The sequence below is a fragment of the Callionymus lyra genome, chromosome 11 (genome assembly GCF_982586985.1).
Source record: "Callionymus lyra chromosome 11, fCalLyr1.hap1.1, whole genome shotgun sequence".
Taxonomy (NCBI): Eukaryota; Metazoa; Chordata; class Actinopteri; order Syngnathiformes; family Callionymidae; genus Callionymus; species Callionymus lyra.
In genome coordinates this window covers 13,349,016-13,374,520 of record NC_141828.1, presented here as the reverse complement: position 1 = coordinate 13,374,520, position 25,505 = coordinate 13,349,016, and the positions used below count along the sequence as shown (strand labels likewise).

General features: G+C 39.9%; 1 protein-coding gene across 1 annotated transcript; it reads right to left on the bottom strand.

Annotated features, from left to right (window-relative positions):
• Positions 1–1,521: 1,521 nt before the first annotated feature.
• Positions 1,522–25,263, bottom strand: nid1a (nidogen 1a). The gene is made up of 20 exons (XM_087802887.1): positions 24,996–25,263; positions 21,237–21,530; positions 20,476–20,702; positions 20,119–20,411; positions 19,591–19,731; positions 18,452–18,703; positions 18,106–18,306; positions 16,858–17,091; positions 16,619–16,756; positions 14,642–14,770; positions 11,617–11,760; positions 11,276–11,395; positions 9,471–9,698; positions 8,213–8,385; positions 6,685–6,811; positions 6,442–6,613; positions 6,213–6,370; positions 6,022–6,145; positions 3,500–3,612; positions 1,522–2,140 (listed from the first exon to the last, which is right to left on the bottom strand). The coding sequence occupies exons 1-20, from the start codon at positions 25,197–25,199 to the stop codon at positions 2,010–2,012; spliced, it is 3,603 nt and encodes a 1,200-aa protein (XP_087659013.1). The 5' UTR covers positions 25,200–25,263; the 3' UTR covers positions 1,522–2,009.
• Positions 25,264–25,505: the final 242 nt, after the last annotated feature.

Below are 25,505 nucleotides of genomic sequence, written 5' to 3'. Positions count from 1 at the left end.
GCAGCTTGTGAAAAGAAAAATGAAAACACCTGAACTATGGGTTAAACTGTTAAATAACAAAAGTAATAGTTAATAGAGGTAAAAGATAATTTTGAGTTTACGTGTTCGGTCTTTTCCGGAACAGCTAATCCTTCGCTCGTTTAGCTTGATGCCGAACGAATAGGTTAAAAAAAATGTAGATTTAACAGACACGAGTATTTCATTAATGCTCGAATGGAAATGTTACTTATAACCGTCAACTAAACATTAACATTTACAAGTTTAAAAACACACTTCTGAAGGATTTCGGTTATTTCGTTGCATCCCAGCGTTTTGTATGGCAGCTGTCAAAGCTGTCACAACAGCGACACAAACACGCAGCTTTCGCAATTCTCGAGAATAAACTTATTCAACCGGGTTTAGTTTCACGCCATGAATGATGATTTAAAGAAGAAAAAGGGATCAGAATTCTCCACATATTTACCTTTTCTCTGATAAACTGCCAGCTAACGCTGCTAGCCTTGTTGATGGACGCTGTGGATTTAACCCCTCTTTCTGTCTGCCAGGCAACGACCGCCACCCCAGCTCACGTGTTATTAATTCTAGTGCTGGTCATATGTAACAAATGGGAAAGAGTAAAAAATAAAGAACAGTATGTGTTACTATAATTAAAAGATTGGAATCATCCATTATTAGAATAATATATCAATCGCTGTTTAAAAAGTGGAAATTATTTTAAGGGTTCGCAGATGTAACTCGCTTTAAGTTTACTTTTTGTTTAACTAGAATTAAAAAAAGAGTAGAATGTGTATTTAAATTGTGTTCGTATACAAATCATCAGTCTATTGTATTTGACAGAATATTCCTGTAAGACAAAACCTGGGGATAACAGCATAAAATCAACCCTCGCGGTTTTCGTCACGAATTGAATTAGTTTGATCCATATATTTTCTAACACGCAGCCCTTTGCGTCTAATCGCGCGTTTATCATTCCGATTTTTCTCCCCAGTCTTATCTTCCTGAACATGTTATTTATTATTTTTGCTAAAATATACTAATTAAATCGATCTTGAATCGATAAAGACGTAGGCGGTAGATGGCCATCCTTTCTCGCAGTAATAATTCGGGGCTAAATACGTGGCGGCGTAAATATCCAGTCAATAGACGTGCGTTTGTTTCCAGCGGATGACGCACGAGCCCCCGATCAATCTTCACTGACGGGGATTTGGGTTCCTTGAATAAGTGGCTAAATGTTTCCTTCCTTTATCCTATTTTTATTTAAATCAGTGCTGCAAATAAATTCACATCTCCCTTTTATTTAAGCTGTAACACGATTGCTTCACATTAGAAGTTTTCATTTGCATTTAATGTACTTATAAATACTCATTACACGTTTAATATTATATTATCCCATGTATTTAAACTTCAGTACAAATAAATAATGACAAACTTCTCCAAACTACTACTGCTGCGTACAGATAATAAACATGGTCTTCGTGAGATAACGCGACTTATTTGTAATGCACCAGAGTCACCACACGATGTCGCCGTTACCGTGTTAACCCTCCAACACAGACAAACCCAGGCTTTAGAAAAAAAAAAAAGTTTATTCATTAACTTCCCAGCATGAAAACTCCTGCTACCAAACTAAAAACGCTCCAGAATCAACAATCTCACTAAACAACCCGCATTCGCAGGAGATGACGTCATGCAATAATGAATTTCACATTAAATTATCGACTTATGCAGTCAGTGTACGAGCACCCATGTCAAAAGTCATCATAGTAGCAAAGACCATATAACATCTTTGATAGTAGTGTTTGTATTTACAATTCTGTAAAGGCATTTGTGTTGTTTTTTTTTTTCTATCATAAAAAGTACAATTTGGATAAAGAAAAACACTGACAAACTCAAGGCCCAGTAAATCACCTTTGTTTTTCAGTGGCATGTTCAGCAGCTGCAGTTTAAAAATTTGCTGAGAGACTCCTAATTTGAGGTCAAACACCCGATGGGTTTGATCTCACTTCCGCTCAGTAGCCGCCGTCTCTCTCCACGCAACCCACGTCCGATACGTTGTCCGGACACTTGCAGGAGCGACCGTTGGGTGTTGCTAGACAGAGGTGAGAGCAGCCCCCGTTGTTCCCACTGCAGTAGTTCTGGCCTGTTTCAAAGAGGACGGAGAGAGGGGGCGTTATGACAACAACTTGCATTGTTTGATGGTCGTTCCTGGAGAAGCAGACACGGGACAGATGTTTGAGGATCTCTGTACAATCCTTCGAGCACGTAGCTAGAAGGGTGGGAGAGTCAAGTCATCCAGCCCTTGATTTAAACCTCCTGTCATGTTCACTCGGCTGCTCTGACTCCAGTGTTGCTGGTCAAATGTCAGTTCTGTTTTAACTGCTCGTAAATAAACATAAAAAATCCACTTTAAACATTCTTCTGTGAACAAAGTGTCAGAGAAATGATGAATAAAAATAACTGTAGTTAAAAGAAACTTGTGTTGTTGTGTGTTAGTTTCTTTGTTGGTGTGAGTTCTTTTTCTATGTTGCCGTGGTATGTGTGTGTTTCTATGCTGAAGGTGTGTGTGTGTTTCTCAATCTTTGTTTTTGGTGGTGTGTGTTTCTGACTTGATACGGGGTGCGTTTCGTTCCTGTGTGGGGATGGTGTTTGTGAGTTGTTCTACTCTCTTTCTGTCATGGGGTTAAGTATGTGAGCTTTGTTTCGAACTTGCTGTCTCGGGGTGGTGTTTGTGAGTTGTTTTTTGTACTTTCTGTCTTGGGGTTTTGTGTGTAAGTTGATTCTTTGATCTTTTTGTTTTGGGGTGGAGTTTCTTTCTCTGTCTTGGGGTGGTGTTTGAGTTGTTTTTTTCTTTATCCGTCTTGGGGTGGTGTGTGTGAGTTTTTTTTTTAAGTTTTTTTCTTGGGGCTTTGTGTAAGTTGTTTTATAATTTCTGTCTTGGGGTGGTGTGTATGCCTTTCTTTTTCTTTCTTTTTTGGGGTGGTGTTTGAGTTGTTTTTTTCTTTATCCGTCTTGGGGTGGTGTGTGTGAGGTTTTTTTTTTACTTTCTTTCTTGGGGCTTTGTGTAAGTTGTTTTATAATTTCTGTCTTGGGGTGGTGTGTATGCCTTTCTTTTTTGGGGTGGTGTGTAAGAGTTGTTTTTTCTCTTTATGTCGTGGGGTTGTGAACGTAAGTTGTTTTTTTCTTTCTGTCTTTTTGACTTTATTGTGAGAGTTGTTTTTTTCTCTTTATGTCTTGGGGTTGTTTACGTGAGTTGTTTTTTGTGATGGGTAGGAGTGTATGAGTTGATTCTTTTATTTTTATGTCTTGAGGTGGTGTGTGTGTGTGGTCTTTTCTCTTTCTGTTTTGTGTGTGAGTTGTTTTTCCCCTTTTGTCTTGGGGTGGTGTGTTTATTTTCTCTTTCTGTGTGATGGTATGTGTGTTACCCACACAATATTGACTTGGGTTTGTAACAGGAAGTTCAAGGATTACATTCAACCTCATGCTTCTGGTTCTTCAGTACCTGACGGACACTGAGCGTACGCCGTCACAAGCCCATATAGCTTGGTTCGTTTCTGGGGCTGGAACTCGTCCGACTCCTGGCCGCTGTAGCGATCCACGGCAACCACAGCATTCCTGATGCAAACACAAGAGAGAAGCAACATTGGGCGCGAGGCTAAAAAACTCATCTGACCGTCTCTCCTCTCACCACCTCTAGACCTTCTCTTGTGAAGCCTCGCTGAGATCAGAGGGAGGGAGGGAGAGAGAGAAGAGAGGGAGAGAGGGATAGAGAGAGAGGGAGAGAGTAAGAGAGAGGGAGAGAGGGAGAGAGAGAGAGAGGGATAGAGGGGCCCCGGGCAGGTCACTCACAGACGCCGAGGCAGAGAAATTGCAAGCAGCTGCCACTTTTTAAGATGCCTCTTCACTCCACATACACACAAATAGGCGTCTCGACCCCCAACCCCCCTAAACTCTGGCTAACACACGGAATCAGCTGCATGGGAAAAACTTTTCGCCCAAAAGTCTGAGCGGAAACGGTTGTGTATTATTTCGTCGTGCAGTCATTCTTTATTTATTCTTCACCTAAACACCCCATAACAAGAAATATAAACTTTTTTTTAAACAGGAAATTTAAACTGAAAGCTAACTTAATAGCTTAGCTCAGGGCTGTCAAACTTTTCAGTTTTATTGGATTTGTACCGTGTAAAAATGTTGACTTTGATAATGTGTTTCTTATTTGAACCACTGACATCTTTATAAATCACAATATCAATCAGAACTTTGATTTTTTTGTTTTGAGCAAACCATCTATTGACATATGTGGCTAAGCAAATTAACTGTGCTAACTTCAGTCATTCTGACTGAAATATACCACTTTGTATTTTTCTATTTATTTTTGAAATTCAAAATATTATATATTTAGTAAAATTCCCATTAAAACAGGAGTAGTCAATTTAATTTCCTCAGGGGCCACATCATATACGGGGCCATCAAGCCAAGAGAAAAATAATGAATTAATTATAGAATAGAATAGAATAGAATAGAAAAGCTTTATTCATCCCCAGAGGGGAAACACACTTTCACAACAGCGCAGTTAAAAAAAATAAAATGCAAGGAAAAAAGAAATAATAAAAGAGATAATACAAGATAAAACAATCTTAAGAATATACAAATTATTTACAAAATGATTTACAAAATTATTACAAAATTATTATTTACAAAATTATGATGCTAAGACTGAAATTTGATAGTTTTTTTCTTCTACTAAATGTATGAATATCATGGTAAATACTAGTGATGTGCTGATGAAGCTTCATGAAGCAGTGTCATGTTGTTTAGAGGTCAGTAGGTGGCGCCATCAGTTTTAAAGATGATGTGATTTTCCATTATAACAGTTGTTCAAAACAAAGGGAAATAGTGCAGAGACCGCCATCTAGTGGACTCTGAAAAATAATGACACTGCTTCATGAAGCTTCATCGGACCATCACTAGTAAATACTATAATACTGTAGACGTGGTTGAATTTATTATGATGGGTAAACTTAAATAAATAAAATATAAGATAATAAATAAACTTTCGTCTTAATTTGATGTATAATTTATTTTATTTATAAGATTTTATTTATATTTAATTTAAGATTCCAAAGGGGAAAACTTAGCATATTTTATATATTTTACCATTTAAAATAAAATACATTAAATGCTTAAATGGTGTTAATAAGCCCTAAAATGTATTGGGTTATATTTAATTTAAATACATTTAATTAAAAAAAATTATATATAAGCACTACGTTAAACTTATAAAGAATTTGGAATACATTTTCTTTAGATTGCCAAAGGAAACCATTGTATATGGTCAGTTTTCTAGTTTAACCTCAAGTGGGCCGCAAAGATAGAGTCAGAGGGCAGTGTTCGGCCCCCGGGCCCCACATTAAAATAACAATCCTATCATTTTCATATTAAGGACAGTTTTCTGTCAATTAAACTTAATGGAATGAGGTCAGACATGTTTTTCTAGTCAAAATGGCTCGTCCTGAATGTTTTCTTTAGACCCTTGTGTTATCTCAGGGTCAAGGTGACCCAGATGCCCGAAAACCAATGTGTGAACGACCTCCCTGGCTTCCATAAATACAAATGATGTGGTGGAGGTCGTTCGCCTTGACCCAGAGACGAGGGTAAATAAATAAAAAAAGGAAATAAGGGTTAAAACAATAGTTTATGCTGTGATTATCATCTTGTTTTACACTGTCCCTGTGTGGATAAAATTTGGAAAAAAATGTATTGAAAATGTTTTAATTTAGGTTTTCTTTTCATTTTAACGTCACAGTAGTTAGCACAAGAAAGGTTGCTGGTTCCATTCCAGTCCAAGCCAACCTTTCTGTGTGGAGTTTGTATGTTCTCCCCGTGTTGCGTGGGTTTACTCCGGGGACTCCGGTTTCCTCCCACAGTCCAAAAACATACAGAGGTTGATTTGAGAACTTTTGGAAATTTTCCATAGGTATGAGTGTGTGTGTGAATGGATGTCTGTCTTTGTCTTTGACAAACCTTTTCCAGTCGGTGTAGAAGATGTTCTTCCCATATGATGTCATTCCGAACGGATACAGCATTCCTTCAGCAACCTGCCTGCGGTCTCCACGTCCAGGATTCATACACTCCAGCTTGTGGGTTCCTGTGAGCGAGAGAACCTTGAGGAACACACCAGAGGTTTGTTTCATCGACGCGTGTCCATCACAGACCTGCATCCGCCCAGCACAGCAGGGAATTCTGGGAGTCATACGTCAGACCGTTGGGCAGACCCAGGTTCTCCTTCACCAGAACCCTCCGGTTGGTGCCGTCCATGTAGGAGGTCTCGATCTTGGGTCCGTCACGGTTCCAGTCGGCCCAGTAGAGGGCGCTGTAGGGGACGAATGGCCGGAGTTGAAGGAGACGAATGAGAATATCTTCAGAGGGTGAAACTCTACACACCCATTGGGGGGGTCTGCAATAATAGCACGGGGGTTGACCAGGTCGGAGTCTATAATGACACGACGCTGGGTTCCGTCCAGGGTCGCCGCCTGAATGTGGTCCTTCATGGAGTCGGTCCAGAACATGGTCCTTCCCAGGTGGTCGATGGCGATACCCTCCGGACTGAGCAGGTCTTTCTCAGAAGAAAAGTTGTTTTTTTTTAGTGACTGTTGTTAAGAACGCACTGCAGAAGAACAAGCGTACCGGTTCTGATGACCGCCACCGGCTCGCCGCCCTCGATGCTGGCCCTGCTGATGGACGGAGACGTGATTTCGGTCCAGTAGACCATCTTGTCCACGCAGTCGTAGGCGACCCCGATGATCACTTTCTCCTGTGGAACCAACGGTTTTAGCTTAAGCAGAGGTTTATGGAGGTAAGACTGTGAAAGACGTGGAGTTTTTTAAAGTCAAATCTAAACAACCCTAACACATCGATGACAGTTAAGGAAGAAAAAGGGTCAAAAGATGGTGAGTTTATGTTTATTAGTGTTGGTAAAGGCCTAAAAAATATATATATTTGGGTATATTTTGGCTGTGAGTGGCAAAGCCAAGAGACAGACACAGCGAATTAAAAAAGGCATAATATGGTGGAAATATAAAATCAAGGGAACATTAGCGATAAAAAAAAGGACATTATGACATAAAAAGATAAGCTATAAGTATTTTTCTTCTACTAAATGTATGCATATCATGGTAAATACTAGTGATGCGCTGATGGAGCTTCATGAAGCAGTGTCATGTTGTTTAGAGGTCAGTAGGTGGCGCCATCAGTTTAAAAATGATGTGATGTTTCATTGGAACAGTCGTTCGAAACGAAGGAAAATAGTGCAGAGATCGCCATCTAGTGGGCTCTGAAAACAATGACACTGCTTCATGAAGCTTCATCAGACCATCAATAGTTAATACTGTAGACATGAATACGACTAAGGGCAAAACAAATATATATATTGTATATTTCTCAGTTTATTTGGTAGATAAAAGAGGAAATTAAGTCCAAAAAGAAGTTCAATTTAACTAGAACTGCGTGGGTTTACTCCGGGCACTCCGGTTTCCTCCCACACTCCAAAAACATACAGAGTTTGATTGACAACTTGTGTGTGTGAAATGAGTGTGTGTGTGAATTGTTGTCTATCTAGCGTCCTGTCCAGGGTGTCCCCTGCCTCTCGCCCAATGAAACTGGGATAATGGCATAAGAGATAAGGCATTAGAAAATGAATGAATGAAGGATGAACATTGAAAAAAAAAATTAAAATTATTTTTTAAATTTATGTGTAATTTTTCATTCATTTGATGAAGAAAGTGTAGTTTTACATAGAAAGTACTGGCTTACGCTCATGTGTCCAACACCTAAGACCAAATCTGGACTGAGAAGTCATGACATTTTTAGCTTATATAAATAAATATTTAATCATAATGAAAGAATATATATATATATATATATATATATGGCTCCAGGCAGTGCTTCACCCGGGGTCTATTCAAAAGCATTAGCTCAGCTCTTAAGGTCTTATAACAGACTAAATACTTGTTTGACAGTCTGAAGTTTTATATTCCATCTGTTGTACCAAACACACATTCCACCGTCATCCCCGCTGATTTAAGTAAGGCGGGGGCAAAAGTGTTTACAGGCATCAGTACATTCCCTGAGATTCTTGGCAGGCCGTAAAGACAAGAGGTCGAACTGTGAGCGCAGCAAGACGAGTGTGGGTGGTAAAACATCCTCGCTAACTCACCGGGAGGTGAAGGACGGGCTTGGCTTCGTTCTTCTTCATATCGTTTCCCTCCATGGGGATGTGCTCGATCCTGCCGCTCTGAGCGAACAGCAGGTGAGATCCCGGCGCCAGAGGGTGGACGTCGGGTCGAGGGGTCGGTCCCACGGGGGGTCGCACGCCACCGTGATCGAAGCCTGACGGAGACAAAGGTTGTGAATGGCGACGAGTTTATTTTTGTGTTTTTTGTTCCGTCCCTGAAGTCCTTTCTACTGGCTTGGGTTTGTGTGTCAAAATCTGGACCATCAAGTCATTTTATTTTTCCCGCAAAGACTTTGAATTTCATATGTCAAAATGTAAAAAAAGGAAACTTTATTAAGCTAAAAGTTCGAGTGGTTGATTTTTAATTTTAGATTAAGTAATTTCCTTCCTAGTGGCCCTAGCTCATTTGCCTCTGGAGCCAATTCTGGTCCCTTCCATCTTTTTAAGTAGCCCACAAAGGCATAAAGCTTAAGCCGATTTCTAATTTGACCTACCTTTTTTAGCACTTTGACCTTTTAGCCAAATTTAGGAACATGACTGGCATCAAAAATAAAAAGTTAAGACCATGAGCCACCAGTACAACACAGTTCAATTTTTGAATTAAACAATATAATTACAAAAAAATTGAAATATAATCTGGAATTTCACAAATTATTGAGGAATATGAAAGGTAATTCAGGTGGCTCTATGTTTGATAAAATATTAGTCTATAGTTCAGGTGAGAATCTACAGTATATGCTAACATTAGCCTATATCCCATGATGCAACACTAATAGACTCAGGGACTCATTCATTCCTCTTGCTATTAGATTGTTACATTTTTGAGTTACGGGGCAGTAGTGGAGTGAAAAGATGATATTCTATGTTAATATTTGTATCCTTTTTCTTTTATCTATGTTCTTTATCTTTAGATTTAAATTGTTTCATCTTGCACTTTGTTCTTGTTTCATGAATCTATCGTCTGTGTTACTGTATGCTGGAAAAACTATTTCCCAATTCATCTCCATGTTTAGTCTATCTATCCATCCATCCATCCATCCATCCATCCATCCATCCATCCATCCATCCATCCATATGCTAACATTAGCCTATACTAACATTAGCTTCAAGAATTAAGACATCATATTTTCCTTAGAGGTTTTGTTTGACTTGCATTAGAAGCCCAGACACTGAGCTAGACCCCATATAATAAATATTTCAGTCAGTTTGCTTGCTTGTGTGTGAAGAGACGTTCACTCACACATGGGTCTGTTTCCTGGTCCAGAACGAGTGCCTTGGATCTCGTGACCGTTCCTGTCCACACACCAGCAGTGTCCGGTGCTGCCGTGGCACTGCATGGGCTCGTAGCCTCCGTTCTCATCGCATCTGGGTATGTACTGCCCGACGGGGGGCCTGGGACCCCGAGGGCCGTACTCATTCGTCCCCTGAAGACTGTCCCTGTGGTTTTCACACTGTGTTTTGGTCCTTTCTGTGGAGGATCAAACACTTTAAATTAGACCTCAAAAGACAACTGATAATTGACTGTCTAAGAGGGAAGAAATATATTTATATCTCTTGAATCATCAACTTTACGTCACAATATATTCTGCAGAGACCTTTATTTATCTATTTCATCATTAAAATGTTAATTCAATTTTTTACATCATCATAAATGTCTCTGTCTAATGGCGAGACTGCAGCTGTCGTCAGGAATGTTGTCGTTTACTAAGTTGACTTCAAATACTACTGTGATGAAAGATTATAGAACGCAAAGTCTCTCTGCTTTCAGACTTTGTTTTAAGTTTCTTATTAGGATAAATCTAAGAGGAGTTATGGACATTTAAAATAAAAGTGTTTTGCCCTCATAAGTTACTATAGAACTATAAATCATCATTTATACCAATTTATAATATCATTTATAAATGTTTTTGATGGCTAACAGTTTTATTATTTCACTCATTGAAGTCATTAAAGATCTTTTTTTTGAAAACTTGTTTTTCTCTTCTATCTTTTATTTGTGTATTAAGCTTTATTTTATAATATCACTACATGATTTGAGTTACATTTATTAGAGTTTGTAAATTGGTTTCAAGAGTTTGTAAATTAGTTTTCATGATTTTGTTTCAGGGTTTGTAAATGTGTTTCTGAGTTTGTACATTTCTTTCAAGAGTTTGTAAATGTGTTTCATAGTTTGTACATTTGTTTCAAGAGTTTGTCAATTTGTTTCTGATTTTGTAAATTTGTTCCTGAGTTTGTAAATATGCTTAAAGAGTTTGTAATTTTTTTTCAAGAGTTTGTAAATTTGTTTCAATAGTTTGTCAATTTGTTTCTGATTTTGTTTCAGGGTTTGTAAATGTGTTTCAAGAGTTTGTACATTTATTTCAAGAGTTTGTAAATGTGTCTCTGATTTTATAAATTTGTTCCTAAGTTTGTTAATATGCTTAAAGAGTTTGTAAATTAGTTTCAAGAGTTTGTCAATTTGTTTCTTAGTTTGTAAATTTGTTTCAAAAGTTGTTGTTTTTTTGTTTCAGAGTTTGTGAATTGGTTTTAAACGTTTGTAAATGTGTTTTAAGAATTTCCCAATTGGTTTGAAGAGGGTTTTTTTTAATTTTGTTTCAAGAGTTTGTAAATTTCTTTCCAAGTTTTGTAAATTTGTTTTAAGAGTTTATAATATATAATGTGTTTTTGCTTCTGGGCCACCGTACAAAAGTACTTCATGAAGCTGCTTTCAGTGGACAGTTGGACATTTTCCAATACTAAAAAAAAGGATCATTAAACTTGTTAATGTAGTTTTATCTTAGGTTGAATTTTTTTCCTTAAATATGTATTCAGATAAATAAAGTGTCATTCATTTTTGCTGTCTTTCGTCACGGAGCTGGAACAGTTGAAAAAAAAAAGCGAGCAGCTGTGAGTAGCCGTAAAACCGCAGCAGATGCTGGTGGGCTGACAAAGAAGTAAACAAGAACATTATTATTTAAGCTGCTCCGCCAACACTGTACGTTTTAAAGTAACCAGCTGAAACACATGGAATTCATGCAAAAAAAAAACAAAAAAAAAACTGCTCACCTGGGGAGCAGTACGAGCCGTCGCCATGGTAACCCGGCCTGCACTGGCAAGTGAAGGATCCCTGTGTGTTGTAGCACACGGCGTCCGGGTGGCACCTGCTGGTCTGGCACTCGTCGAGGTCTGTGGAGGGAATCACAAGTTTTTGCTCAACAATCTGGGTCATTGAAAAGATCTCGAAAGAATCAGGACTTCTGCATCTGTTCTCCATGTTTCACTGTCCAGTCACTGCAGCTGTTTTTACGTAACACACACACACACACACACACACACACACACACACTTCCCCCGCACACACCACCATCACTCATGGGAACAGATGGTTTTCACGCTCAGTGTCCTACCTTGGCAGACCCTGCCGTCTCCCGTGAAGCCGGGCAGGCAGGAGCAGATGAAGGAGGAGCCTCCGGTGTAGCTGCACTGAGCGCGCTCAGGAATGTCGCAGGTATGAGTTCCTTCCTCGCAGGCGTCCACGGGACGATCCACAGCTGCAGGGACACAAGAGGGATTTTACTCGCATGACGGGAAAAAATGTTTGGCAAGTACTTGTCCAGAAGTGAATGATTACAGTTAGAAAATATCTGTGTGAGGGTTTATCTTTAATCACAGGCATCGTTATAAGTCACAAATAGCAAAACTAATAGACTCAAGGACTCATTCATTCCTCGGGCTATTAAATTGTACAATTCTGAGTTCGGGGGCAGGAGTGGAGTAAAAGTATCTGGATGTTCTGCTCTATGTTAGTCTTTGTATCCTTTGTCTTTTTTCTTTTTCTTTGATCTATGTTTTTTATCTTTATCTTTAGACTTAGATTGTATCATCTTGTTCTTTCTCTTTGTTCTTGTTCTTATTTTATTTTGATTTATTTTTTATAAAAAACTGCTGTATTTGCTGTGGCTATTGGAAAAAACAATTTCATCAATAAAGATCTACCTTACCTTACCTTACAATTTTAACATCTAAGGTAAGGTAAAACTTTATTGATCCCTCAGGAGGTCTCCTTGAAATTGTTCTTTACCAATAGCCACAGCAAATACAGCAGTTTTTCATAAAAAATAAATCAAAATAAAATAAGAACAAGAACAGTACATCGATGTACTTTTGACCAAAACAATCCCAAGTGACTTCTGTCGGTCTGGATTGGGCCCCCGAGCCATGAGTTTAGAGTAGATATCAAACCTCCTTTTCGGTAAAATGTCAGGATTGTTTTCACAGACTGACGTTCAGATAGATAAATGTAAAGATACAATAGCATGACCTCTAAAAAAAAACTAACGTTTAAAAATAACATTTCAATATATCAGCTCTGGACTGGTTACAACAAGACGTTTGTGTATTCGTGTGTCTCCTAGTTTTTAGAGACTTTGTGTCAATGTGCGAGTTTGTGTTGAAACAATAGATTTGTTTCCGGAGTTCGTGTTTTTCTAACTAACTTTCACTATTAGTTAGTTAAAATTGAAAAAAAGAGCTGCAGTTGATTCAGAACTCACATTTCTCCGATCCTTAAAACTCTTCACTGGCTGCCAGTTTCTTTCAGGATCAACTTTAAAATTCTGGTTCTTACTTTCAGAACTATTCATGGTCAGGCTCCTCCTTCCATCAGTGACCTGATCCAGCCTTACACCCCAGCTCGGGCTCTGAGGTCTGTGGATCAGAATCCACTGATGGTTCCTGAACACGGTTCAGGACCAGAGGAGAGAAATCCTTCCAGACTGTTGCTTTGGCTCCCTGGCTAATTGGGTTTGGAACCAATGATCATCTGGAATACAACTGTACAAGTGAGTAAAAGGAAGTCCAAGGGTTTTCCACTGGAAATGTAATACAGAAAACAAAACGTAATGACTTTTACAGTTTCCTCCCACGTTATGGAGCAGATGCAAGTTTCCTTCCTCGTCTGAATCCCACACTCTTGATCTCGACAAGAAAGACTTACTTGGGATTTTATGGCTCCAAAATAGATCCTTTCCCATGACCAATTTTTACGGGGTTTGAAAGAACCAAATTTACTATGGACCTTTTTCGATTGTTATCAAATATTGCTGCACGTTTTAGTCTGAATTTGACTTATTATTGAATTTTCTGTTCAACAGTGCTCGTGAGTAGAGGTCGACGGGCCCCCTGACATTTGATCAAAGGCTACAAATGACCCCGAGGGTCGGAAAAAAACACCAAGATGGAACAGATTTCTTAAAAGAAAGAAACTGGATGAACCAAAACGACGGAAATTCACAAAATATAAATCAACAAGCAAAAGAAAATACTGAAAGACGCCACATCCTGTGATGAATCTGTACATGAATTGACCAATGGTGAAACCAGAAGACGTTTTGAAAAGCACTCAAAGAAAAGATCCCGGAATGTGGGCTATGTTCTAGCTTTCTTTTATCTCTTCAACTCTTTCTTCTATTCCTCTTTTTCTACCTTTTTTCCCCCGTTCACTTGAATGGGAAAACTCTTCAAGTTATGTTTCAACTCCTCCTACTTTGACCTTCAGGTACATTCATGTACTCACAACAAGAAACTTCTACTTTAAAAAAAACATTTGTCTACTTCTACTACTACTTCTACTGATTCTACTACTACTTCTACTTACTACTACTACTACTACTCCTAATTCTACTACTACTTATACTTCTCTACTATTACTATTTCTACTTCTACTACTAATCCTACTACTACTTATAATAATTATTCTACTACTTCTACTACTACTTCTACTTCTACTAATAATTCTACTACTACTTATACTACTATTTCTACTACTTATTCTACTACTACTTCTACTTCTACAACTCATTCTAATACTTCTTATATTTCTACTACTAATTCTACTTCTACTTCTACTACTTATTCTACTACTACTTCTACTAATCATTCTACTACTAATTATACTTGTAATACTAATTCTACTACTTCTTCTACTACTACTTCTACTTCTACAACTCATTCTACTACTACTTTTACTACTTATTCTACTTCTAGTTATACTTCTACAACTAATCTTAATACTCATTTTACTTCTACTACAATTTCTACTACTTTATTCTTCTCCTCTTTTGTCTTCTTGTTCCTTATCTTCTTTTTTTCTTCTTTGCAACCTTTTTAAGTTTATTTCAACGTTTTCACACCAGTCTTTTTCCTTCATGCCTCATTTTTTATTTTACTTTGAATACCAATAAAGTACTTTCTAGCATTTCAGTGGACAGGTTCAGAATTCACACAGTTTTTTCTTCTGCAAATGCAATTCTTCTAGTATTTTAAGTTATTTGATAAATGTGAGTGTTTGCCGTATACAGTCATGAGACATAAGCTCCTTGGCAGAGGTATGCTTCTTAAAAAACACATGCAAGCTGGCGGAACGGTACTCACTGAGGCAGGTCTGACCGTCGCTGGCGAACTGATATCCATCTTCACACTCGCAGCGGAAGGTTCCGGGCTGGTTGTTGCAGATGGAGTAGGAGCCGCAGATCTGACGGTTCTCGGCGCACTCGTCCACGTCTGACGGGGAACAAATTACAGCCGCGTCCAACCCATTAGCTCTGAAGTCTGGTCACATCAGTGTTTGTCATTATCAGATGTCAGGACATCAGAGAGCCGCTTAATTGGATTTCTTAATTACAAAAAAGTTTCAAAGATTGCATCCGTCTGACACACATCCTGTGGCCCCCGGGCACTTCCTGTCTCTCTATACGGCGGGGCTTGTTTGTGGCGTGGGCCGGGACAAGGATCACAACCTGCTCTGTGAACTCGGGTCACTTTGATTACCATGTCGTTTCCAATTATCCAGTTCCCCTGTAAGGAAACGCTTTCATTCCCAGGAATAGATTAAATCCCAATCAGACCTGGGAGTTGATCTATCTCCAGCATCATCTACAACCTCGACTTAATGTTATCTTATATTTTCCTCCCATTCATGCTTGTATGGTTGTAATAATTAAGATACAAAATGCTAAGAACATGTTTAAATAAACGTTAATAATACTTTTTGTATGTGTATATATGTGTTTCCTTATCATTACTGTTTGTTATTTGGATTTTATCTCTCAAATATAATATTTAAATTCCTATAAAAATGTGAGAATACAACCTTTAATTAGATGTATTCATTATACTAAATATTTTAAGAGGTTTTGTGATTTACTTTGTATGTGCTCATATATTGTACATTTATCTTTCAATGGAAAGGATTTTATTCCTTACTTTATATACATTGTAACGTAACACATAGATGTTTTGGCTACTAATAATAAAAGGTAAGGTTAAGTAAAAAATTAACAACTTTTATATATCTTGTTATCTTTGTTTTTGCTTGTATTATTGCACCAAAGTCTGTTCTTGGCAACAAGTCTCTTAAGACAATAAAAATATTAAAAACACATTGTATTCCAAATGAGATGTATTCATTATAGAAAAAAACTTCAATATTTTGTTAAGTACCTTTATGTGAACACACGTTGCATCTATCAATGCAGAGAGAGAAATTCAATATTCATTATTGAATATTTTGAAACATGTGTTTTGTTTTTTTTGATATTCGGATAAATTAATTATTTAAATTACCCTGAAATGCCCTTTAGTTATACTTTATACGTTTTTTTAACGTGATATTTGAAATAAATTTTGTGTTTATTTACTGTCACAAAAGAACTTCAAATATGTGCCTCGATATTTTTATTTTCGTTCAAAGAAATCCCAATAATTATAACGTATATATCATATTTATTGTTAGTAATGTGTACATAGTTAATACTTTAATATGTAATGGTTATTTTAAAAGAAAATGAAGTACAGAAAAATCTAAAAAATAGGCTGTAAGGCAAAAATAATAAACAATCTTTTTGATTTTATTTGTAGATGATTTATTTATACGTATTTATTCAAATTGTGTATTTATGAAATTGAAGGTACGTAGGAAGAAATAGCTGAAGGAAGTTTTCAAATTTAATTTAACTAACTATTTTTAAATATATCTTTATGTATAAGGTTTATGATATTACATTTTAAAAACATAGCAATTAGATTTACATGGTATTTTCAAAGACACCTTTCATTTATTTTATCATATTAGTGACATTTTTATGAAGTTTGTCTGTTGTGGGATGGTTCCGAAGACTGAATTTATAAAACTTGTGTAGTAATAGTAAAAAATAACTAGTTGTGTATAATGTCCCTACATTATACACAACTAGTTAAGTTATCATCAATTAAGTGCTATCTTGGAATTTGGGAGGAAACCAGAGTGCCCTTGGAAAACCCAGAGAACATACAAGAAGGGACAGAAGTCATCTCCTAACCCAGATCTGGATTGAAACCAACAACCTTCTTGGAACTCATCATGTTTCCTACCGTAGCACGAGCGTCCGTCACCGTTGAAGCCAGTGGCGCACTGACAGGTGAAGCTGGTTCCCTCGCCGGCCCGACACACGGCGTTGGTGTCGCAGCCGTGTCTCCCGGTGAAACACGGGTTGTCCTCCGGCTCGCCTCCTAATTATAGACACTTATTTTAGTCCTGCTTTGTCTGGACGTGTGATGCCGGGGTCCAGGAAGGAAGCGGCCGTAAACAGGATGCCCCGCGGCGACCTCACCGTTGATGTCTCCGATCTTGTTGCTCATGGCGAACCTCAGGATTTCGTTGTTGACGTCGTACATGACGAAGATCTGGTCCACGTTCAGCAGCTGGGTGGGCTTCATGTTGGGCGAGGACTGGTCGTGCTGGCAGCTCTGGAAGGTGATGGTTTGTCTCCACTGGAACGTCCTGGTCTCGGTCGAGCCGTCGGGCAGGTTCACCACGTAGTTCCGCGAGGATGAGGATGTTATCACTGACAGGGTGCAACGAATCTGATTTAAACAATTGTAAATATTGTTTTGTACATCCTGGCTAAATCAATGTTCACCAGCCCAACACACAAACACACACCAGCCCAACACAGGAACACACACCAAGCCAACACAAGGACACACACCAGCAGAACACAGGAACACACACCAAGCCAACACAGGAACACACACTAGCCCAACAGAGGAACACACACCAGCCCAACACACAGGAACACACACCAGCCCAACACACAAACACACACCAGCCCAACACAGGAACACACACCAGCCCAACACACAAACACACACCAGCCCAACACACAAACACACACCTGCCAAACACACAAACACACATCAGCCCAACACAGAAACACACACCAGCCAAACACAGGAACACACACCAGCCTTACACACAAACACACTCCACCCCGACACATAAACACACACCAGCCAAACAGAGGAACACACACCAGCACAACACACAAACACAAACCAGCCCAACACACAAACACAAACCAGCCCAACACAGGAACACACACCAGCTTAACACATGAACACACACCAGCCAGAAAAAGGAACACACACGCACACCAGCAAAACACAAAAACAAACACACATGCCAGCCAATCACATAAACATACATACCACACTAACACAGAAACACACACACATACCACAACACAGAAAAACACACACAAACCCAACACAGTAGGACACACACCACCCTCGCACACTGACACACACACAACCTGAATGTAGAAACACACACACACACACACACATCACCCTAACACAGAAGCACACACACCACCAGAACATAGAAACACACACACAAACATACACACCACCAAACAGAAACACACCTCACCAACACAAACACACACAACACCCACATACAGAGAAAAAAACACACACAAACAAAAGCACATACACACAGGACCCTAACGCAGTCAACTTTGACCAACAACACTCAGGTAAGAGGAGCAGCAACAGTGGTTCTCTGGGTTCGCGCTCACAGTTGTTGCTGTACTGGTATATCTCAGAGTAGGTCTCGATCTGCACGGTGGAGCCGAGGGGGAGCTCTGGGACTCGGCCCTCCAGGGTGGTGCTGACCGCCAGGTGGTCGTGCTCGTCGATGCCTTTGAACTCCTGTCTGATGGTGAGTCTTTCGTTCCCGGGCGCGAAGGTCACCTCGGCCTGCCGTGTGAACTGACCACCTACAGGACGAGAGGAAGTAAAAGGTTCAGTCCGAGCCGAATACTCTTGTGACACAGTGATGGATTCTGCAGCTGCGCACAGAGATTTATGCTCCTCTTAATTCATCTTCGCTGTCCCTGTGCTTTCGGTCGTTCCTTCTCTTACCGATAATGCTGAAGCCGTTCTTGAATCCCGGCTGCTCCAGCGCGAACGCCCACCCGATGACCCCGCCCAGGGCGGACAGGGGGAGCAGTGAGGGTCCGATGGTGGGGGGGATGTCGCTGATGGCGACGTACGAGCGGCCGTCGTTCACCACCACGTAGGAGTGGAGGTCGTTGCTGCTGAACTCTTCCGCCGTGGGAGCGTTGCCGATGAAAATCTTTCCGTGGAGCTTGCCGTTCATCCTCTGAGGCTTCCCTGGATGGGGGAATGTTTTGTTAGTGAAAAAATAACATTCCGTTACGATGCTGTCACATTGCACAACAACCCAAATATTTTCTGAAGCAAACTTGAGCAGGTTTTGTGGAATTTCTACGGCTTCAGTTTCACCATTTTACTCTGACCTCACACGGGCAGCGGAGATATGAGTTGCACTTCCGCACCTTCCTTTGTTTAAAGTCAAAAGGAACTTCTGCTTGATAAAAATGGAGGAAAGTCACAACAAAACTTTTTAGCAACCGTTTCGCTTCACCACCTTAGCTCTTATCCTGAAGGTACTGTAAATGCCATCTATCTTAGCAATGATTGCATTGTTGGTAAGAAGCAGACGCAAAAGTATCCTCTCTCGAGAAAACCTTCTCCTGCACTTGTTGTGGTAAACTGAGACTGATTCCCTGGCTAACTGCGAGACAAAGTCTCTCCACAAGTCCTGGGCCAGCTTTTGGGCCTCCCCTCCAGTGCACAGGCCCACAGTACCTCATTAGCGAGGTGTCCTAAGAGGGTTCCACGGCCAACATATGGAGAACACTTGTTTCACCAGCTTGTGTCTGTGATGTTCTTCCTTCAACCACTAACCGAAGATGGTGATCATCAATAAGAATAACAAGGGCTTTGTCTTTTGGCTCCGCTATCCCCCCTTACTGGACCTGACTTATGCACCACGCTCTAGCTTTCACTTACCAATGAACAAGACCCCATTACAGTCGAGCTTCTACTCCAGCCTGGGTAAGACATTCCATTGTTTTCCTGAACTATCTAAAGATCCTAAAGACTCTTTTGTGTCAGATTCCTATCACCTTATTGTTGGACTTGGATGCAAATCCTTTACGATAATGAATGTCCAAACAATGAACACTGTACTGAACCTTCTGCCACACACTCGATCCCGTTGCCATAGAATCCGGGCCTGCAGTGGCAGCAGTATCCACTGACGTAGTCCTTGCAATCAGCAAACTGGGAACACTTATTTCTGTTGTTTGCACATGTCCCAAGATGATACGAGAACACTGTGAAGAAATGAAAGGGTAGTTAGGACAGAAAATCCACGTCCAAAAAAAGCTTCAATTGGGTCCATGTTGCCACTGGACTTATATTCTGGATACAGGAAACCAAAGGACTGTAATACATGCCCTTATTATCCAGGAAAATAATTTATTATCTGATTCTAGGAAACTGAATAGTGTCCTAACATTGACCCAAGTTATGGTTAATCAATGTCGCTATCTGGGAAATGCACGTTTAAGGTGGTTTGGCAAGATTGTTTATTTCAATTGGACTTGTTTTCTTTCACTGTATTCGAGGTGCTGGGGTGAAACTCCCATAATGCACAAGAAGTCTTTTTTTTTTTAGACAAACATTGATACGTGAGGAATATATCAAACTTAGTTACATACCATCTACATTGATATCCGTGTCATCCACCTCCACGACCTCTTGGTCGTCAGGTCGGTAGGGTTGGTACTGAGCAGGTTGGATGTCAATCTGCTCTTCCTCCGGCTCAAACGGGGGGTACTCCACCTGCTGTCCGTTCGTATACACCCTGGTGTCAATGGTTTCCGTGTCATCCTCGGCAGGTGCGGGGGCTTCCGTCGGAAGCTCGGTGACCTCCCCGGGCATTATGTTGGTGAAATATGGAGATGTTCCTATCTCGTGCACCCACACCCCTCTGAGTCCAGAGTTGGTTTGCCTAAAGGTAGAGGGTTGAGGTGACGGTCAGGAAGACATTGCTGGTCGATTACATTTTGACTTACTCGGCCAAATCCTTAACGGAATCCTCGTCATCAGTAGTTGTGCGGTAGTATGGTCCTTGAGCGGAAAACAGGAAGCCCCGTACGGAACCCTTACTGAAGCCGGCGTGCATCACTACTGCGCCGTCTTCAGCAGGTGTGTTCGTGAACTGAATACCATCGCGTGGATACAGGTGGATCGCGTAAGTGGACGTCTCCAGGGATGCTAAAACCAGCTGGAAGGTGTTTCTCTGTGGGATAAAAAAGCCAGAGGATAATTCATCTGAAGACAACAATAACAATTCGGACCCTGGCAAAACAGAAATGTATTTTTAATGGCATACTATTATTTTGTTACTGTGTCTCTGGGACATCAAATGGAAATTCATGGACTTCGTGGATTGTTTTTACTGACGCCTTAATGGGCAACTGAAGATCTGCTTGCATAGGTCAAGAAATATGAGCACCACCGTTTCCCTTTTGGCTACTTAAGTACGTATGGGACCGGAAAGCGATCCACAATATTGTATCAGACCATTTTTGTTGTTCTGCCATCTTCTGTGGTTCATATGGACACTGAATAAAAGTCTTAGTTATTGATACCTTTTTTGGATTTGTTGGAGAAAAGGGACGTTTTAGTCTTAAGAAATGTATCTAATGCAGAATCAAACACAGGACTACCATCAAGTTACATTTATTAAGACATATGTGTCTTTCTAGAAAGTTGACAAACGCTTACATATTCGACATTCCTTTTAAAAGAAGATCTTCTGACATCTACCAACCTTGTTTTTTATCTCCTCCTCAGGTCCATTAGCGGCCACATCTACCCAGGTGATCACCACGCAGCTTGTGGGACTGACTTCGTCGTCTAACGGGAACGCCCCGTTGATGACGTCGGCCGCCCGTCGCAGAGTTTCCGGACTGCTATCTTGACGGAAAAACACTTTGCCGACGCCGTCGTCGGTGTCCAAGTCTCCCTGCAGGGCGGCGATCATGCCAAAGCTCGGGGGGATATTGCCAAGATAAGTCGACTCCTCTTTCGGCTCTGCTGTGGCCACGAACCCGTTGGTGCTGATCTGAAACAACAGATTGGAGAAGTTTTAAGGAAGCGACCGCTAACCCTTCTCCAGACACGTCGGTTTTGATCTTAAGGCGACCACAACTTGTCGTTTAACACACTTTTAAAACCGCATGAGCGCTTGCAAAGCTGTAAAAAGTCGCTTGACTTCCTGAGAGGAAAACAAGTGCACTACTTTTGGCTTCAGTCGGTCCTTCCTGCCTCTCAGGAGAGCAAAAGTCGTTCCCTTGTATTCAATACACAGACTTCTGGCAAAGTACAGGATGGAGCGCTGAACAACTTATTCTTGGAGGTTTGTACGACAGAGCGAATATGAATCACAGACGAGACAATGGCACCTGATAATTATCAAGGTTGTTTTGGGAGCTCTTGAGGTGGAGAAGCAGATGATCGTCGCCTTCAGGGCACAGACGGTTCACAACAGAATGTCTGGCTCGGTCGGAGTAGAGCGAATGGGGGTAGTGGGCGGCGGGGGGGGGCCGTCGACTGTTTTGATAAGAAGTTAAATATTTGTGCCTGAAGTCATCGCGGTTCCTGTTTCTCTTCAAATAAATCGCTGATGACCCACAAATGACTTCAGCCTGGCGTGAACATACAAAACAAGAACCTTCACACCTGGATGGTTGTTTAATGTAGACGGTGAGCTCACGTTTCCAGATAATCTAAAGACATGACATGACTAATAATCGTCATTTTCTTCCAATTATCAACTTTGCGGCTGAGCAGAAGGTCGGTGCGACGGATCATACCAAGAATACTATAGTTCAACAAATCATGATATATATATGAAGGTAACGACGTCAAAGACAATCAAAAGGGACCAACATTTGAAAATACAGTCTCGGGTCGAATATAAATATTTTTAAGTATAACTGAAAATACTTTTACTTTAAGAGTTGAGCAGTTTTTGGGAAGGCTAATGTTAGCATAGCGCTGCTCTACAGTTCACCAAGACCGCATAACAAGGACTGGCTCTATACCAATTTTGTAGTTGAGAACAAATTTCTTTATCTTTTTTGAAGTTTCTGACTTTTTATTTCCAATGTAGCCATTCAGCCAATAAGACCGTCGCCTCAAATCATAAATATACATCAGTTTTCCCCTCCTTTTATCAAACTCCCTTCCATTTACATTGTGATTTATAGTTAAAAACTCAATTTTCTGCATTATTTTTATTTTTGAGTGGGTTTCGGTGTATTGCCTGGTCACATAATGACTTTGTGGGATGAGATATGAAGTAAGGTACTCCCTAAAATGTCAGATTATTACACAAAAGGATAAATATTTATCCTTTTCAGTTAATTTTTATTGCGTATTTTGGAAAAACACAGGAAGTCAGTCATCCTCTGAACACTGTCATCAGAGAGCAGAGATGCAGATGAAGTGCACTAAAGCTCCTCCCATGATGCAACACTAATAGACTCAGGGACTCATTCATTCCTCGTGCTATTAGACTGTTTAATTCTGAGTTGGGGGCAGGAGTGGAGTGAAAAGATGACATTCCATGTTAATCATTGTATAGATTGTGTCATCTTGCATCTTTCTTTTTATTGCACTTTGTTCTTGTTTCATAAATCTATCGTCTGTGTTGCTGGAAAAAACAATTTCCCGATAAAGACCTCCAGAGGGACCAATAAAGTGTATCTATCTATGTAGTCAGAGCATCAAAACATAAAGTGGAAAATGTGATTATTTTCTAAACGGGTCAATTTGTTTCTGACCATAATTAGATCGCCCGACATCCACTTTGCCATTATAACAAGGATGAAGCACTTTTCTGAGAACACGATGGCCGGCGGGAATAAAGAGAGACTTGTTCCCTCCACACAATGCTGCGACGTTCACACAAGTCATTCGGGGGCCTCACGAGTTAATGGCCGACGATGAAGCTAAAGATGAACCCTGTGATTTGTAATTGCTCTGAGGTCGTGAAATATTTCCTTTTATCTAAAACATTTTGGGTATAGAACCAGATTATAACTCTTTGACAAGGTATTTTTGACTCATTCAGTCATTACACAATAAATCATCAATTCTAGTAGTCGTTCAATTTAGAAACAAGATTAGTTTATTTAATAACAGTTTTCACATCCTTTTTGGAAGAAATAGTAATAAACGAACCTGCAAAAATTTGGAATTATTTCAGAAATATAAAATATTGAAAAAGTCATTCGTAAGAATCTTTAAGGGCTGATAAACTATCAGCTAAAACACTTTTGAAATGGTTGATGCGAGTGTATATACCTATATGCAGACCTATGTAATAAATGCATTGTAGAAAAAGGAACATTTTTTCACTCTATGTGCAAGTGAACAAAGTTCCTCAGATTTTGAAGTGATGTATTCTCTGAATTAGGGAAAATATTAAATATTAGCATTAAATGTGAACTATGAAAGAACACAAAAAACGACGTGTTGTATCTATTGGAGTTACTGAATTAAGGACAACAAAATGTATAAATTTGTCTCAGTATTGTACTGAATGCAAAGTGCAGGGCTTTATGTTTTAATTTATGTATTTATGTATTTATTTTTGTTTGTTTTTGGTTTTGTTCGTCAGATCGAAATGTCCGTCTGGATGTTTTGTAACAAAGTTAAAAGTCGCAATAAAAATATGTCTTAAAAAATTATTAATAAATAAGAGTTTTCAACATTTTTTTGATTACAAATTCATACAAATCAGTTTCAAGCAAAAAAGTCTGATATGACGCAACAATGTTCTTTTATAGTTGTGTAAATATGTTTCTTTTTCAAAAAGTTTTTTTTATACAAGTCATTATGGGATGGTAAGGTTTAGCTTAACAGAGCATACCATAAAAAGTCATAAATCTGTCAAGTAGCCTGCTTGAGACCTTGACTCCGGCAAGGGGTTTGAGTGATCCCATCTGTCGTTTGTGATGTCACTAAAGGACAGAGTGTGAAAGCCAGAACATTCAAGCATTACATGATGATCTTTAAAAAGTGGGATTATTTTTAAACGAAATGTTATATTTAGTATTTTTAAAGATAGTAAAGTATAACAGGCGTGAAACTAATGACTTTTTGGTCTAAATTAAAATAATTGGTGCTTAATCTGGGACATTTGTTGTTGGTAAAATTATAATTTATTCACTATAATATTTGACATTTCCACTTGATCATGGTGTCAAAGCTTATTTTCCGGGGGAGTGCGTCGAGGCTGCTGGAGCACTTGAGTCTCCTGGTCAACAGTAAAATGATAACCTCAGGGGAAGCTTGAAGAATTCAGCAGCACACACACATTCCTCAAAATCCACCGCAGCCCCTTCAGATAAGACAATCAATATTTACTATGAGCTCAAAGATAAAGTCGACCTCCGACCCAGATCCATGGGACGGTTTTTTTCCCCGGTTCTTCACCCGGGGTACCGGATGCGCAATTGCGCAAGAAAAATAAATCCATCCTGATGAAGTCAAAAAGTCAGTGGAGTTTTAAAAAACTTACATATAACCTGTTGAAGGTTCCATCATAGAACAGAACCGGGTCATCCAGCTCCAGTACGTGCGTCTGGTCACTCCCGGGCTCCAGGACCTGGTCCCGAGCGGTCGGACCGAACCTGAAAAGCTCCTCCCGGGTGACGCTCAGAACCGACACCAGAAGTCCAAGAAAAGTGGCGCAGAGGAACCATCCGCGCTCCTGCCAACCCATTGTTGCTGTGCGAGAGCGGTTCTGTTGGAGGGTCCGGCCCAGAGTGACGCACTGGACTCCAGGCAGGAAAAGTTCAGGCAGAGTTTGGAGCGACTTTGGGGCGGAGTTGGGAGGAAGGAGATCTGCGGGGCTGGGAGATGTCAGGGGGCTTTTCTGCTCCTGCAGCCCCGGAATGGAAGCTGAAGTATGTTGGTCCGGAATTCAATCTGGACAGACTTCAGCTGGAACTAAACTGAACTGACAATATGAGTTTTAAAAAAGTTGTGAATCTGCGACAAAATTAATCTAATTTAACTTGTAATGTCA

What these genes read in the sequence shown, in the direction of transcription:
- nid1a (XM_087802887.1), bottom strand. Translation starts at nt 25,199, where the DNA reads ATGGGTTGGCAGGAGCGCGGATGGTTCCTCTGCGCCACTTTTCTTGGA. An exon ending in GATCGAGTGTGTGGCAGAAG is followed by an intron (nt 18,704 to 19,590) that starts GTTCAGTACAGT and finishes TCCCCCATCCAG; the next exon opens with GGAAGCCTCAGAGGATGAAC. An exon ending in GGTGGCGGTCATCAGAACCG is followed by an intron (nt 6,614 to 6,684) that starts GTACGCTTGTTC and finishes CTTCTGAGAAAG; the next exon opens with ACCTGCTCAGTCCGGAGGGT.